Source organism: Lontra canadensis, unplaced genomic scaffold (assembly GCF_010015895.1).
Source record: "Lontra canadensis isolate GAN:19392208 unplaced genomic scaffold, GSC_riverotter_1.0 scaffold57, whole genome shotgun sequence".
Taxonomy (NCBI): domain Eukaryota; kingdom Metazoa; phylum Chordata; class Mammalia; order Carnivora; family Mustelidae; genus Lontra; species Lontra canadensis.
Window position 1 is genome coordinate 7695890 of NW_022631051.1, and position 16931 is coordinate 7712820.

Below are 16931 nucleotides of genomic sequence, written 5' to 3' on the forward strand. Positions count from 1 at the left end.
GAAACCCAACTTGTAACTCTTGTAAGTGGTTTCAGATGTTTCCCTCCGGAAAGGACGGAGACCCGTTCCTAGGTATATGCCCAAGAGAATTAAAAACATATGTCTACCCAAAAACTCATACGTGGATGTTCATGGCAGCTTTGTCAAGAGCCAAAGAGTGCCGGCAACGCAGATACCCATCGAATGGTGAATGGATACATGAAATGTGATCCTCCACACAATGGAGTGTTGTTTAGCCATAAAGAGGAGTGAAGCACTGATTCATCCTCTAACATGAATCAACCTGAAAACATGATGCCAAGTGAAAGAACCAGAAACAAAAGGTCGGTCGCATCTCACACAGTCCCATGTATATAGAATGTCCAGAATAATCCAAGGAGACAGAAAGTAGATTGGTGGTCGCCAGAGGCTGGGGGCAGGGAGGAAAGTTGGAGGCGTACTAGTGACCGTATGGGGCTTTTTTGGAGGGGTCATGTTCCAGAAGCAGTGGTGGGGATGGTTACTCAACTCCGTGGATATACTGAAGAACCGTTGAATTGTACAACTTTAAATGGGTGCATTGTATGGTATATGAATTATGTATCTCAATAAAACTGTTGCATACAAAATTAAAAGGAAAAGGGAAAATATAAAACTTAAAATCAGAGAGTCCCCGAACTGGAAGAAATCTGCAAGACTCTTGCACAAGCGCGTGAGGATAGCATTGCAAGGTGTTTGGCACTTGGCATCGGGGACGGTTTCCTTTCCCTCTTAGGTCAGTTGTCTGTTGTCTGAGTTGTGGCTGCTGCAGAATTGTGAAGGGGCTCAGCCACTTCAGAAAAAAGTATGGAGATTCCTTCAGAAATTAAAAATAGAGCTACCCTATGACCCTGCCTTTGCACTACTGGGTATTTACCCCCAAAGATAACAGATGTAGTGAAAAGAAGGGCCATATGTACCCCAATGTTCATAGCAGCAATGGCCACAATTGCCAAACTGTGGAAAGAGCCAAGATCCCCTTCAACAGATGAATGGATAAAGAAGATGTGGTCCATATATACAATGGAGTATTATGCCTCCATCAGAAAGGATGAATACCCAACTTTTGTATCAACATGGACTGGACTGGAGGAGACTATGCTGAGTGAAATAAGTCAAGCAGAGAGAGTCAATTATCATATGGTTTCACTTACTTGTGGAGCACAAGGAATAACACGGAGGACATGGGGAGATGGAGACGAGAAGGGAGTTGGGGGAAATTGGGGGGGGGAGATGAACCATGATAGACTGTGGACTCTGAGAAACAATCTGAGGGTTTTGGAGGGGAGTGGGGGGAGGGATCAGGTGAGCCTCGTGGTGGGTATTGTGGAGGACACGTATTGCAAGGAGCACTGGGTGTGGTGCATAAACAATGAATCTTGGAGCACTGAAATTTTTTAATTAATTTTTTTTAAAAAGAGGGCAGGGAAAAAAAAAGAATTGCAAAGGGGCTCAGTGAGCAGTTGCCTTTGAAATACTTTTCATTTACCTCTACTTAGAGATTTCAGTCACCTAACGTCTCCGACGGAGTACGAGGTGTCAAATTTTCTGGAAGCTGGATGTTACCTCCAGAGAAGGCTCTCACTGATTTGGTGCTGCAGAGCTGCAGGGCCCCACATTTCACGGAACAAAACTCCCATGTAGTTCTGTTCCTTCCCACTGAGGGCACCGTCCTCTAACTTTAGAGTCAGGGTACACAGGGAGCTGCCCCACATAGGGGCTCCTGGCTGTACCCTGTTGCTGCTGCAGAGGAGAGCTGTTGGTCCCTCGAGGTCACTGGCCCCCTCTCCCTGTGCAGAGGCTCAGTTTACAGCATCCGGCCATTAAGGCAGATTTTCCAAGCCGTAGCACACATTCTTCTGGAAGCAACCTGTGCCCTTTGCTTCCCTTCCTTCTGGTAATCTGCCACAGTTCTAGCCAGCCAGCTTCACTCCCTCCCCGGCTGGTAAGTGCATAAATCTGGACAAGCCACATTCGCGGAGGGGCCTTTCCTGCAGGGACTGAAGTCTAGGGCAAACCCAGGAATCAGAAGCCTTCGGCTGGGAGTTAAGCGCTGCCCATGTTGTTGGTTCTTAGCACAGCCACACTGTAACCTGCCTTGTGCTGGTGATCGGAGCTCATCCCTCTCCTGACGTTCTGAAATCATGTGCCCTCTCTTTCCCACACCCAGCACCAGGTGTTCTGTAGATGTTTCTAGAACTCAGTTCTCAAACCCATCCATGATTTCTGTGTCCTTATCATGTGCTTCTCTCTTGGCTCTTGGAATCTGGCAGGTCTCGCCACATTTTTACCAAAATTACAGCACCACCACCTTCTGGGTGCCGTCCTGTGTCCAAAGCCAGAGAACTCCCCCTGACCGTTGCCGCTCATCAGCATTTCACACTATTGGTCTCACACTTTTGACTTCTTGACTGCCCTGACTCAGAATCTCCCCCGCTCATGTCACCCCATCCTGTTTCTCGTTTGGTCATTTCAGCCATCCTTTCTTCATGTCCTTCCTGCCCACACCTGTCACATGTGCACCTCCTCGGCCCCCTGCCTTGACCCGTTCACCAGATTCTGATATGTCCTGGCCCACCTCTGCCCAGAACTGCTACATCTCTGTGGAGCAGAGAAGGAAACTGAGTCCCAGTCACTAGGATTTGAACCCGGGCACCCAAATACAAAATCTATGCTCAAACCATAAATACCTTCTGATGCCTCCTTAGACTTATAGTAGATTTTACACTAAAATGTTCCCAAAGAAATGTGTATCTAATTTGATAACTGTTGCCAGTTGGAATACAGCAAATGCGCTTTTAAAGACATTGCCTTTAAATCTAACTTTCTTCCCAAAAGGGGGGGTTCCTCACTTCGTTTTGCCTCTCAGCACAGAAAGGATTTAGAGTGACTAAGAAGACCAAGAATAATACCTTAAAGTGTTATGTAATTCGTGCCTGATGTTCCAAGGAGAACTTTTGTCAGAAAACTTGATAGAGAATTGTCTGGAAGCAAGGACCAAAGTCGTGATTCTTTGAGTCTCTTATCCCTAATGAAAATACCTAATTATTTTATTTCTGTTCCCACACAAATAAGTTTCTCTGGTGAGTCTCTTAGGCATTCTCCGAGTGCACAATTTTCTCAGAGAATGAAGATTTTACAGAGAGACTTTTAGGCATAAGAGTGGGAGTATTGTGATGGGGAAATCAAAAGCTAAAAAATTAATTTTGTGGAAGAAAAATACTTGAGGAAAATTATGTTCTCATCACTAAAGGTCGATTTATTTGATTCTCTGTTATGTTTCATGGATCTGAGTAACTAAACTTTATACTTATCACAGTTGTTTTGTGACATAATTTGGAAATAAAAGAATCGCTAGACACATCTTAATATAGCTTTTTTTTTGGGGGGGGGAGTGTTTAAAAGCAGCAAAAGCAATGGAAGTTGGCCACCGTGGGCGGTGAAGTCCCTTCGGCTCAGAGCCCTGTGCTCAGAATCACAGAGAATTCTGATCTGCCCCAGGCCTTATGGGTCATGCTTTAGGAAGAGAAAGAGGGAGAGGCCAGAGCTATGCAAGTAACTGTTTATGTCCACAGCTGCACTTTTTCTTTTTATTTAAGATTTTATTTATTTATTTATTTGACAGAGAGAGACAAAGCGAGAGAGGGAACCCAAGCAGGGGGAATGGGAGAGAGAGAAGCAGGCTTCCCACTGAGCAGGGGGCCCGACGCGTGGCTCGATCCCAGGACCTGAATGGAAGGCAGACGCTTACCAACTGAGCCACCCAAGCGCCCCACAGCTGCACTTTAAACTTCTAGAACTAACAGGTGAAATTAACAAGGTTGCACGAGACAAGCTCAAATACAGACAGCAATTGTATTTCTATGTACGAGCAATGACAAAAATCCAAAAGTGAAACTTTAAATCCTGTACATTTAAAAATAACATCCAAGAAATCTACAGAGGAAAAAATTCAACAGATGAAATGAAAGGTCTATACACAGTAAACGTCAAAGTATTCTTGAGAGGATTTAAATAAATAATATAACATGTAAATAAATAAACACATCTTGTGCATGGATTAGAACACTCAATCTTGTTAAGGTGGTACTTCTCCCTTCAGTGAGCTATGGGTTCAGTGCAATCTCAGATCAACAGGCTTTCTCATAGAAACTGACAAGCTAATTCTAAAATGTATGTGGGAATTCGAAAGACCTAGAACAGCCAAAACGATGTTGAAAAAGAGGAGTGAAGTTGAAGACTTCACACTACTAATTTTAAGACTTAACACGAGGCCACAGAAATCAAGACAGTGTATTGTAGACATAAGAATAGACATATGGGGGACGCCTGGGTGGCTCGGTTGGTTAAGCGGCTGCCTTCAGCTCAGGTCGTGATCCCAGGGTCCTGGGATAGAGTCCCGATTGGGGCTCCTTTCTCAGTGGGGAGCCTGCTTCTCTCTCTGCCTCTCTGCCCAATTGTGATCTCTCTCTCTCTCTGACAAATAAATAAATAAATCTTAAAAAAAAAAAAGAATAGACATATGGGTCATTAAAATAGAACTCAGTGTCCAGGAATAGACCCCACATGTATACGGTCTATTTCAACAAAGGTACCAAGGTAATTCAGTGGGGCAGGGTAGTCTTTACAATAAACATGCTGGGGAAGCTGATTACCTGTATGGAAAAAAGTGAAACTTGACCCTTTCCTCACACTGTACTCAAAAATGAACTCAAATGGATCATTGACCTAAATATAGGAGTTACAATTGTAAAACTTTCAGAAGAAAACTTGGGGGGGGGGGGTTCTTTTTTTTTTTTTTTTTTTTTTTTTACTTCGGGTTCATGGAGATTTCTTAGAACACCAAAAAAAGCAAAATGCTAAATGGATAAAATGGATTAACTAGACATTGGCAAAATTTAAAATTTTGCTCATCAAAAGATGCTCAAGAAAATTAAAATGGAAGCTTCAGTTTGGGGGGACATATTTACAAAACCTGTAGCTGACAAAGGACTTAAATCCAGACAGTTTTTTCAGGTGTCTTATTCTTGTAAAAGAAATAAAACTCGATAGTAAGAAGACATACAACCCAATTTCTTTAAATGGGCAAAATATTTGAGCAGACACTTAACAAGAAGATATGCAAGTAGCCAACAGTCACATGAAAAGATGTTCATGGGACTCCTGGGTGGCTCAGTGGGTTAAGCCTCTGCCTTCAGCTCAGGTCATGATCCCAAGGTCCTGGGATCAAGCCCTGCGTTGGGCTCTCTGCTCAGCAGGGAGCCTGCTTCCTCCTCCTCTCTCTCTCTCTCTCTCTCTGCCCTACTCTCTGCCTACTTGTGATTTCTGTCTGTCAAATAAATAAATAATTTTTAAAAACTTTAAAAAATGGGGCACCTGGGTGGCACAGTGGGTTAAAGCCTCTGCCTTCGGCTCGGGTCATGATCCCAGGGTCCTGGGATGGAGCCCCGAATCGGGCTCTCTGCTCAGTGGGAAGCCTGCTTCCTCCTCTCTCTCTGCCTGCCTCTCTGCCTACTTGTGATCTCTCTGTCAAATAAATAAATAAAAATCTTAAAAAAAAAAATAAAAATAAAAATCTTTAAAAAAAAAAAAAAAGAAGATGTTCAAAGTCATTGGTCATTAGGGAGATACAAACTGAAGCCATAATTAGATGCCACTACATACCCACCAGAGTAATTCAAATTAAAAAGATGGACAAAACCAAGTATTGATGATGTGGTGTAACTAGAACCACTAGACACTGCTTGACAGTGTATAAGGGAATGGCCACTTTGGAAAACAGTGTCACAGTTTTTTTAAGTTAAACACATTCCAGGCGCCTGGGTGGCTCAGTGGGTTAAGCTGCTGCCTTCGGCTCAGGTCATGATCTCAGGGTTCTGGGATCGAGTCCTGCATCAGGCTCTCTGCTCAGCAGGGAGCCTGCTTCCCCCTCTCTCTGCCTGCCTCTCTGTCTATTTGTGATCTCTCTCTGTCAAATAAATAAATAAAATCTTTTTAAAAATAAATAAATAAAGTTAAACACATTCCATAAAATTCAGCAATTCCTCTCCTGGGCGGAATCAACCCAGTCCGGTACACAGATATTCCAATCAGCAGTATTCACAACAGTCAAGAACCGGAAATATCCCAAATGTCCATCCGCTGCTGAATTAATACACAAAACGTGGTATATCCATACAGCAGAGTAGAACTCAGCAATTTTTTAAGAAGAACAAACTGCTAATATACATAACAAAATGAGTGAATCTCAAAAATTCCATGCTAGTTCAAAGAAGACAGGCACAAAGGACAAGGTGATTTCATTGATATGAAATTTCTTGAAAAAAGCAAAACTGTAGGGGACAGAAGTTAGATTAACTGTGTCTGAGATGGGGGTGGGGGGGTGGGGGAGAGCTGGGCTTGGCTCCAAAGAAGGGTAAGGAGATGATGGAGGTGTTCTAAAACTTGAGTGTATGAATAATTGGGTGAATTTTTTTGGTATATATAGTATATCTCAAAAGCTGTTAAAATGATCCTAAGAATAGTTAAAGTAGGCTGTCCTAAAGGGAAAAAAAAAAAGAAAACAGACGAGTGTGGCGTATATTACAAATTTGCCTTTGTCCTCTCTGGTCTCCCGGGCTCGGGGAGCAGCTACTGAGCAGAGGAGAACAGGGAAGGTAGAAAGCCGCAGAGCATGCTTTTGAAGCCAGGTTTGACCACTTCCTTCCAAGAGAATATAAAATATCCTTAATCATACTTGTTTTGTCATCAGTCAAATGGGAACTGAATCGCCTACAAGGCAGGGTTGTCTCAGATAAGACCTTGTACATACCACCCTTAGAACATTGCCTGGAACATATGAAGCGCTCAGTAAATGCTAGGGGCGACCTCTTTTTCTATGTGGTTCCTTGCCAAGATTCTTTCCCAGTGGTCAGCAGAAAGACATGGGCAAGGGGACTGCTAATGATTTTAATGTTTGGGGTTTGGGGTTTTTTAGCACAGTTTCTGAAGGTTGTTTCTAGATAGACTTTTCAACATACTGTACTAAATTTGATTTGAGGATGGACAGATTATGAATAACAAAATTGTGGTGTCGGCAGGCATGATAGCGCCCACACAAACTTGATATCCACCAGATCTTTGAAAAAACATGACGAAAACCTGTTGTGTCATTCTCTTAATCCGATGGCTAAAACTGAGTGTGTGTGTATTTTAAATGAATCAGACCTAAACTTGAGCTTTAGACAATCCCATATAAATAAATGGGTTCTGACCTGAAACTGCCCATTTCTAAGGTCCCTGGATTATGGTGGTGGATATTATCCACTGTGTTCCCATAAAAAGTTCAGTCAGACATTTATTTTTGCTTCAGCTTGTTCTGGAAAGTGTTTAGTGCTGTTCCCAAAGTTATAATACAAGGTAATAAAATAACTGAAAATGCAGGAGAACAGAATTAGGAATACAAGTCAAGTTAGGTGGGACCAGAAGTGAAAATCGCATCCAGAATATAAGGCCAAGCCCTACACAAACATGAACACTCACCCCCCAAACGGGACCTGTATGCTTTCCTGAATCAACTCAGTAATGTAAATAAAAACGGAGAAGAGCCACAGAGCTCTGAAGATTAAAAATTAATAGGAAAATATAAAAAGCGTTGTCTTCAGAAATGCAAAAAAAAAAAAAAAAAAGAGTCATCCTGATACTAAAATTCGAGATTTTTCCGTAAGTCACCTCAGAAGGAATATCGGCTAACGAGCATGAGGAAGAGTGTTTTTACACTCAACCTCATGACAATTTCCACCCGTACCGTGTGTGAAAGCAGTTCTTCCCAAGACCTGTGTGTGTACCCAGGGCGTTGACTCCAAACCACTGCACAACATTCCCTTCCGGAGACAAGAAATAAGCTTTAGGTTCTCATTTCAAAAGTGAAAAAATTTCAAAAGATGAATAATATTAAATAAAACTAATTTCAGTGTGCATGTGAGCCTAAGGAAAAAAAAGATGATTCACAGAGAAATGTAACCCACTTCTGACAACTAAGATTATGGAGAAATTGAGCCTGGGTGGCTCAGTGGGTTAAAGCCTCTGCCTTCGGCTCAGGTCATGATCCCAGGGTCCTAGGATTGAGCCCTGCATCGGGCTCTCTGCTCCACAGGGAGCCTGCTTCCTCCTCTCTCTCTGCCTGCCTATCTGCCTACTTGTGATCTCTGTCTGTCAAATAAGTAAATAAAACCTTTTAAAAAAATGAAAAATAGATCTCAGGTGTGAGTGCAACCACAAAGTTGTATCAGCAGAGATATCATGCAAGAATTTGTGTTCTTGACGTTGCGTACTGTTGCATGATTTCCATTTTAGAGAGGTTAGGAGGAATTTAAAGAAAAAGAAAAAAACTGGTTACCCATCTGAGAATCCTAGGTTAGCTTTGTATTTCGTGTGGAAAGGGAGATGTAGACCGCAGGACCAGAAGGAAAATGCTGTGACACAAAACGCAAGAGCTAGATACTTGCATTTTTTTAAATTTTAATTTCAGTTTTGATTGAAAAATCAGAATAGTGCTATGAAAATGTTAGAGCCTTGCCTTTTCAAAAGTAAGTTTAAATTTGGTATCATTATTATTTTTCTTTCTATAACACAACTCAAACTCCCTTGGGTTTTTTTTTTTTAATTTAAGTAGAGCTGATATACAATTGGTTTCATCTGTACACCTCAGTGACTTGGTAAGCTTATAGGTTATGCTATGTCAAAACCTTTTAAATAAGAGTAACAAATGTTTGCATATTTCAGTTGCTAAATACATGAAGATCTCAAGTTGATTCTTATTCAGTAATAAAAAAAAAAGAAATATCAGTAATTTTCTTTTTATACTCTCAATTTCTCCATAATCTTAGTTGTCAGAAGTGGGTTACATTTCTCTGTGAATCATCTTTTTTTTCCTTAGGCGCACATGCACACTGAAATTAGTTTTATTTAATATTATTCATCTTAGTTGTTAATGGAGGCATGCCAAAATTACTCCTCATACTTATCTCCCAGTTGGTTTCACAAATGCGTGAGAATTCTAGCCTGGCTCTGGACAACAGCTTAAGTATAGCTAGAGAGGCTGCATTGACTAACTGAATATTTAATGATTTTACAGAATCATTTCTTTATTTGTTGTTATATTTTTAGTTGAGATAGTGGTGTTGTGGCTATGATTTTTTAAGAGCCTTTATCTTTTAGAAATAATGTTGAAATAAAATTATATGACATAAGAGATTTGCTGCAAAATAATAAATGTGGGGAAAGACATGAGTTATTAAAAAAAAGAAAAGAAAGAAAAAAGAGAGAATTGTCTATGTGTTGGTACACACAGAGGAGGCTGAGTAATGAGTGACCTGGGGAATTCTCTCTACTTTTGTAAGTTTGGAAATTTTCTCTAATAAAAGGCAGAAGCAACAGCAGTAGCAGCTCTGAAATTTTCCACGAGGTTTTTGGAACCGCTTAAAAAGTAAACATGGAGCGACGCCTGGGTGGCTCAGTTGTTACGTGTCTGCCTTCCATCCGGGTCATGATCCGGGGTTGGAGTCCCACAAGGGTCTCCCTGCTCAGCGGGAAACCTACTTCTCCCTCTCCTACTCCTCATACTTGTGTTCTCTCTCTTGCTGTGTCTCTCAGTCAAATAAATAAGTAAAATCTTTAAAAAAAAAAAAAAGTAAATATGGAGAATCCTGGAGACCTAGCTATATTCTAATCCAGTGTCTGTTCACCAACCACGAAGTGGAAGCCGAGATTGTTGTTGCTTTTGTGTTCTTCCGGTGTTGTCCAAAGCATCTGCTTTAAAAACACAGTGCCCACCATCCCTATTAACACGGACCCCAGAAATCATGCATCTTGGTTCTTAATTCGAGCTCTCCTCTCTAATTCTGTCTCAGAGGCTTCAGCTCAGACTGCTGCAGAAAAAAAAAATGATTCTGACACCTGATGAAGACTGTAAAGGGACTTTATTCAGGAAACTACTACACTGGGGGTTTGCAGGAGGGAAGAGAGATGGAGCTTGATTCCAAAAATCACCATGACACTAAGGTTACCATTGTCTCTCAAGAGCATCTTGACAATAGAAAATAGAGGATTTCTCATTTGGGGTGTGTGTGTGTGTGTTTGTGTGTTCATATGGCTCTTTGAAGGGAAAAAAGAACTTTAAGGAAGCCTATATAAACACCCTCACTGGAGTGATAAGAGCAGCAGTGCGAGATTCTAGAAGAAACCATAAATCTAGGGAGACAAAAATTGAGAGGTTCAGCTCCTCTCCATCCTACGGAGATTTACCTTCGTTGTCAGCTGTGGGTAGTTGGAGTTGTTCCTGACAATGAGGAGCCCGACAGACCATAGGTGTAGAGATGCGGCAGACCTCTAAAGATTGTCCCTGATACTAGGACATAAGAACCTCATGGCCCCTCACCTCTCCTGCCCCTTCTGAGGTTTTGTACCTAACTGCATACTCGTGACTTTGTTTCTTTTTTCAAAGAGGGCCCCCACGGTATTCAGGTGCACCCTTTTAGAATCGTGACTCTTCCAGAAAAGAACCAACTCTTTATTTTTTTTTTCCCCTCCAAAAAATCAACGGACATGAGGCATCAGAAGCCCCAGATTTGGTGCAGATCAGAGATGGGAATGGGTGCTTCCTGGGGCTGCCGTGAGGATGACTGATGTGGGAAGGGATATAAATATTCTAATGAAGGGGTTTGTGAAAATTTACGTAACTTCTTTTATATTTAGCAGCTGATGTGTTGTCATTTGCTTCCATAGCACTGTTAATTTAATTTGGGTAATTTTGGAAATATGAATTCATAAAGCCACCTCTTACTTGGAGAGAAGGAGAGCTTGCCATCATGGGTGAAATTGAGCTCTGTGCCCACAGGGGCTTGAGGGAACCAAAAATCACAGTTCACGTGTAATTTGTAGTTTTAGAAAATGCCCAAAAAACAAACAAAGAAACACAAAAAAACTGAATTAGTATCCCCAAAGAGAAAATTTCAAGGTTTCCTTTCTAATATACCTAATGCTTCTGGGCCACATTTAACCCATCTGCTCAGTCACGGCTATTCGTGATCGTGGCTCACGGAAACTTGAAGGGACAACAGCTAAAACCGAACTTACCATTGTGATAGGCATGATTTTCCTTGCTGACGTGACAGTACCACTAGGCAGGTGACTGAGTTCGAAGAACTTTAAAATTACTGTTAAAATAGCTGTTGTATGTATCATTGGTGAATGCCACAAATTTACTTTAGACTCGTAATTTTCATTTGGTGGAACTTTCTGGAAGGACGAGAATGTTTGGCAGGTGGAATCGAGCGACGATAACACAGGTATATCCATTTCTCCTCAGGCCCATCTCAAGTCCTGTGTGTTTTACCGTGTGTGAAGTAGACTTCTATAAGGAAAACAATTCACGGGCTACCTGCAAAAAAAAAAAAAAAAAAAAAAAAAAAAAAAAAAATGGTGGGGTGAGGGGCAGTTTCTTTTTACTTGTAACTTTTTAAAAGATTCTAACACCTGTGCTTTCTTACTCGAATTTTTTCAAATGTTAGGAATTCTTCGATCATGTGAAGAAGCTCTGGGATGATGAAGGCGTGAAGGCGTGCTTTGAGAGGTCCAACGAGTATCAGCTTATCGACTGCGCACAATAGTAAGTCAGCTCCTGAGCGTGGCCCGGCCTCTCCGAGGCTACCCTTCCCCCCCTCAATTATGCTGCCAATTATGAAGTCTCTTGAGTGCAAGGAACAAAGCATTAACATCTTACTACAGAAATCAGTTTTTCGAAGGGCCCGGGTTTGGTAGATGGAAAACTGAAACTCCGACGGGAATCAGTGTTTCAAGGAAGAACCAGAAGCAGGTGTGTTCATTTTCCCCGGACCCGTTTTCAGTTCTGTTTGTCTTTTTGCTTTCTATAAAATGACAGGCATATCTGCGAATTGGGAGGTGCTTAGATATTCGTTATTACATTTTCACTTTGGAACAGGACCCCCAAATTAAATTTTAAAATACTATCCACGTCTGCCATCGAGCCCAAGCACTTAATTGAATGATAAGCGATACCCTATACATGTTAGAAATAGACTAGACCCTTGAAAGTAGATGGTAATTAATAGAATAAGTAAAGCCTTGATGGAAAAAAGTGCAATGAAGAGAAATAGGAAATAAGGAAAGGACTCTGGTGCCTAGGCTGGCTCATTGTTTTTCCCTGAAATGCTCACTTTCCTATTTTCTTTTGCTATTTTAGATTCATTCTATGACTATTAGATAATAGTGGGCCCAAGAAGAAAGTTAATCAAGAATGTCTAGATATGTTTGCTATTTTGGTGACAAAAACTGTATTTAAAGTTGTTTTATATAACACTTGGGACAGCAAGAAATGAGTGCTTTTACATTTTAAGTCTGGAAACTCTAAAAATGTTACCTGGGGAAGAGATTCCATAAGCATGAAATCTGGGAATCCACGATAGATGGAAGCCACTGGTGGAGCTATGCTGGGAATGCTGATTTCCAGGAGAGGGTAGCTGGGTGGCCACTCCAGCCCCTCCTCATTCAGAGGAGGTCAGGCACTATCGCCTCATGACAGGCACCGAGAAAAGCCAATGGCAAGGGTGCTGGGTGTGTCCCAGGCAGTGACAGGAAGCCAGTCTGGGAACAGATGAGTAAGGGAAGAGTGGCCATAAACACATGAGAGAGGTCAGTGAGGCCAGACCCTCCCGATTGCCAAAGGTTCTGCCAAGGACCTTGGATTTCTTCCAAATGCAGTGAGTGACCATTGGCTCCATGACGGAGATTGTTGGGGTCACTCTGGCCACTGTGTGGCACATTAGAAGAAGGGAACAAGGACCCGAGCGGGATGGCTGGGGTCAGGTGCAGCCATGGAGGTGAGCCCTGGGACCCAAAGGGGTTAGAACGAGGTGGTGAATCAGAATGCTGGAGACAGAGGAAAGTAGGGATCAAGGAGGACAAGAGGGAAGGTCACAGTGCATTTATTGTAAGGGAGGAATCCAGGAGATGTTATGTGGGGGAGGATGGGACAATATTAGACTCCGATTTGGAGAAGGTAGATTGGAGATAGAGGGGCTGCCCAAGGGGAGAGAGGAAGCAGATGGCTGCTTGTAGGAGCCTGGAGCTTGGAATCGACAGGGGCCTGGACAAGGAAGTTCAATCCCCAGAGATTGGTTTCAGGAGGAAAAGGAGCCTAAAACCACAACAGAGAAGTAGGTGGAGAGGGACTCCTTCAGAGGAGGGGGAAGGATCTCAGGGTTGAGATGGGGGAGATTGATGATGTTAAGAAGCTTCACTTAACCTCCTTCTTATGATGACCAAGAACTGGCTCATCGTCCCCCCAGTCCATGAGCACTGGGTGAGTGGCAGGTGAGTCTCGCAAGCGGTCTTGTTGCGGCAGGGATAGCGAAATGGCAATGCACACCCACCTGCTGCGTACACCCTGAAACGAGCACTGGGAGCATTAATGGCCCTCCACTGTATACGCTGAAGAAACTATTTACTAATTAAAAATTTTTGTGATCTAGAATAGTATGTAAAATTTCCCGTCTCCTGCCACTCTTTACCATTCCCTCAAGACTTACCTTCAGTCAATATTCCCTTTTTAAATTGGCGTGCCCTTTAGTTGACATCTGTGAGTACACTGCTGTGGTTACTGTCCTGTCATTTGTTATGGACTTTTGCTTCCACGAGAGCGAGGCTGGGTTAGATGTGGATGTAGAGTGGGGCAGGGTTCCCCGTGGAGCTCAGACACACCCTGGGGGGGTCTCAGGAGGCACACCCCTTCCCGAAGGACCCTTATCTTTCCTTCTGGCTCTCACTAGCTCTTTCTCGAACCTGTCATCTCTGTTGTTTCAAAAGCCACCACGGTGTCGTAGAGACAGAAAGAGTACCCTAAGTTAATGCTAGCAATTTCAAGCACAGCTCATAATGATTTTAAATTCACTTACATTGGCATTTCGAGTTGATGGGAATGTGTGCTCTATTGTCCTTTTCTGGTATTTCTTGAGCAGAGACGTGGTGAGGGAACATCCCAGTGCTACTCAGTATCATATCAGGAATTTCCCTTACTTAAAAGAAAGAACAGACCACTTACTCTCACACCACTCCAGGGATAGAATGAATGGCTTAATTTAACGTTGAATATGCAAGTATAAATTTTTTTAAAAGGAAGAGTTCGTATGAGCCTTGACAACAGGGAGTTAGGATTCAGATGTCTGCTCCGCCACGGACAGTCATGTAAGGCTCTAGGCAAACTCATGGGGACAATTATGGGTCCCGTTCGCATACAGTTCTCGTAGCATTAAATATGTACATCTCCAAAGTCCTCAAAATAGTGCCTGCAAGCCCTAGATCAGCTCTTGCTGTTACGTCATCATGTGGAAGCTGAGGGCCAGAGAGGTCAACTAAGGCACGTAAGATCATGGTTTCCCAGAGCCAACGTCTAGCTTTCCTTTGGTCCCGTCCTTTCAGATGACTGAGAGCCATGGGCACAGGCTGCCTTGTGTGTGAGGTCAAGACTCCCTCCCAGACTTGACAGGAACGAGGCACCAAAGCTTGAGCGGTGCTTTCTTAACTCTGGGTCTGGCCAAATCACAGAAAGCAGTTGCCCACCAAGACCTCACTATCTGGGTTAATCCTCACTGTTACGACGTTGCTTTCTTTATCCATTTTAATACACACGGGAATCAAGTTGGATCAATAACCTTTGTTATTAATAGCTTAATAGTTATTATTAATAGCTTATTGATAGCTTAATAGCTGCTGTTTTGCCTCTAAACCCAGATTTCAAGGTAGGGGGTGAGAGATTTTTAAAAAACAAGGAATGTCGTGGAAACATTTGTTAGAGCAATATAGGGCTAACAGAAATATTATGTTGTCAAATTTGAAGTTAAAGAAATAGAAGCTGCCTCCACCAGTCGTCAGCGTCCCTCCAGTGAAAGAAAGGACATGTCAGCATCAAACCTGAGACAGTGATACTCAGGCCATTTTGTCCAACCCTTGTAATCTTAAATTCTTCAGGGAAGGTGTCTTATTCCTCCTTAAATGTCCAGGTGAATGTTCTTTCGTGAAGTCCGTGCACAGTAGGTGCTATTTGGAAAAATTAATTAGCAAAAGAGGAGCCTGGTATGAGCTATGGTAGTAATAGGAAAAGCTGGTCTGTCCCTTTAAAAGTGCACACCCTACCCCAGATTCAGGTTCTGTGGCCTCCTTCTCCCCCCTTGCAAATCCCCAGTGTTCTGACACATTTTCTTTTTTACTCCCATCAAAATTGCTCTGAGAAAAGATCTGACTTACATCTCGGTGTGAATGTAAGTCACTGTGTTCCCTCGCTCAACAGTATTGCATTTTGAACCTTAACACTTATTAGGAAGGGAATAATTCTAAGCTCCATTAAAGTCCTTTCTTCCATGGCAGAAACCAGGAGAATATTTTGGGGAAGAGGGGTTCTCAGTGATGCTGAAATTCTGTTAAGGCAGAACTGCCGATGAGGAGTCTGGGAATATCTGGAAGGTCCTTAAAAGCTTATACACAGAGGTACCCAGAAGTTCCACTCCTGAATTACTCAAGAAAATTAAAAACATACACCCAGGGGCGCCTGGGTGGCTCCGTCAGTTAAGCATCTGCCTTCAGCTCAGGTCATGATCTCAGGGTCAGGGATCAAGCCCCGCATCGGGCTCCCTGCTCAGAGAGGAGCCTGCTTCTCCTTCTCCCTCTGCTTCTCCCCGTGCTTGTGCTCCATCTCTCTCTCTCTCTCTCTCTCTCTCTCTGTCAAATAAATAAATAAAATCTTAAAAAAAAAATATGTCCACACAAAAACTCATCCAGGGATATACATGACGGCATTCTTCACAAGAGACAAAGAGTGCTAACAACCCGAATGTCCATCAAATAATGAATGGGTACAGAAAACAGGGTCCATCACACAATGGAATATTTTTTGGACTAAAAATGGATGAAGCACTGATTCATGCTACCACATCAATAAACCTTTAAAACATTACATTAAGTGAAAGAAGACAGACACAAAAGGCCACATATTATATGGTTGGGTTTATATGAAATGTCCAGGATAGGCAAATCCACAGAAACAGAAAATAGATTACTGAGTGCCAGGGGCAGGGAAAATGGAGAGTGACTGCTAGTGGGTATAGGATTTCTTTGGGGGATAATGGGAACATTCTGGAATAGGATGGTATTGATAGTTGCACAACCTTTTGATTATAGTAAATACCACTGTACAATTCAAACTGGTGAATTTTTATGTTATGTGGAATATATGTTATGGGAATTATATCTCAATCTTTAAAAAAAAAAAAAAAAGGATGATTATGGAGGAGGGAGGGAGTCAGGGCAGGAAAAGCAATGGGAACACTGGTCAAGGTCGGCCAGAGGGGCAAGGTCCTCCCTGAGCCGGGGGTCCTCTTGTCAACCACAGATGAAAGTCTATGTTTGCATTTACAAAGCCTGCTTTTTAGAAGGCCTCCATCAATCACAAATGTATGCCACTCTGATTCTAAAAACACATATAAGCAAACAGGAGCCCCCAAATGGTAAAGCATCCATGATATAAAAATGAAAAAAGCTATGGCGATCTTTATCATGCTATTTGACATGCAAGGAGTGGATACTTGCTTGGGCTACTTCAAGAAATGGCAAATTTGTTCTGAGTCTCTCTGGGGAACCACTGCTGAGTCAAAGGCACTGTGGGGACCAGCTCTTCTGTTCCTGCTCTCTGGGCACTTCAGTTCTGCTTTCCCTGTCTGCTTTTCTCAGCCCTGGATTCTGACAGCAGGTGCACGCTATAATCTGCAGGCCAGATCTCAGAGGAAACAGAGAGATCGGTTTTGCTAAAGGCCAGGTGGCCTGCATCGGACCGTGGCCTCACCCACTGTCCCTGGGACCCACAG

The 16931-nt window shown here is 42.6% G+C and overlaps 1 protein-coding gene across 2 annotated transcripts in view; it reads left to right on the plus strand.

The window, feature by feature from the left end:
* Positions 1 to 16931, plus strand: part of GNAL (G protein subunit alpha L) — a 137916-nt gene that overhangs the window by 83747 nt on the left and 37238 nt on the right. For both annotated transcript variants that reach the window (XM_032875775.1, XM_032875776.1), the window contains exon 5: positions 11568 to 11665. In XM_032875775.1, the coding sequence (XP_032731666.1) occupies positions 11568 to 11665 (98 nt within the window). The remainder of the gene's footprint in view (positions 1 to 11567; positions 11666 to 16931) is intronic.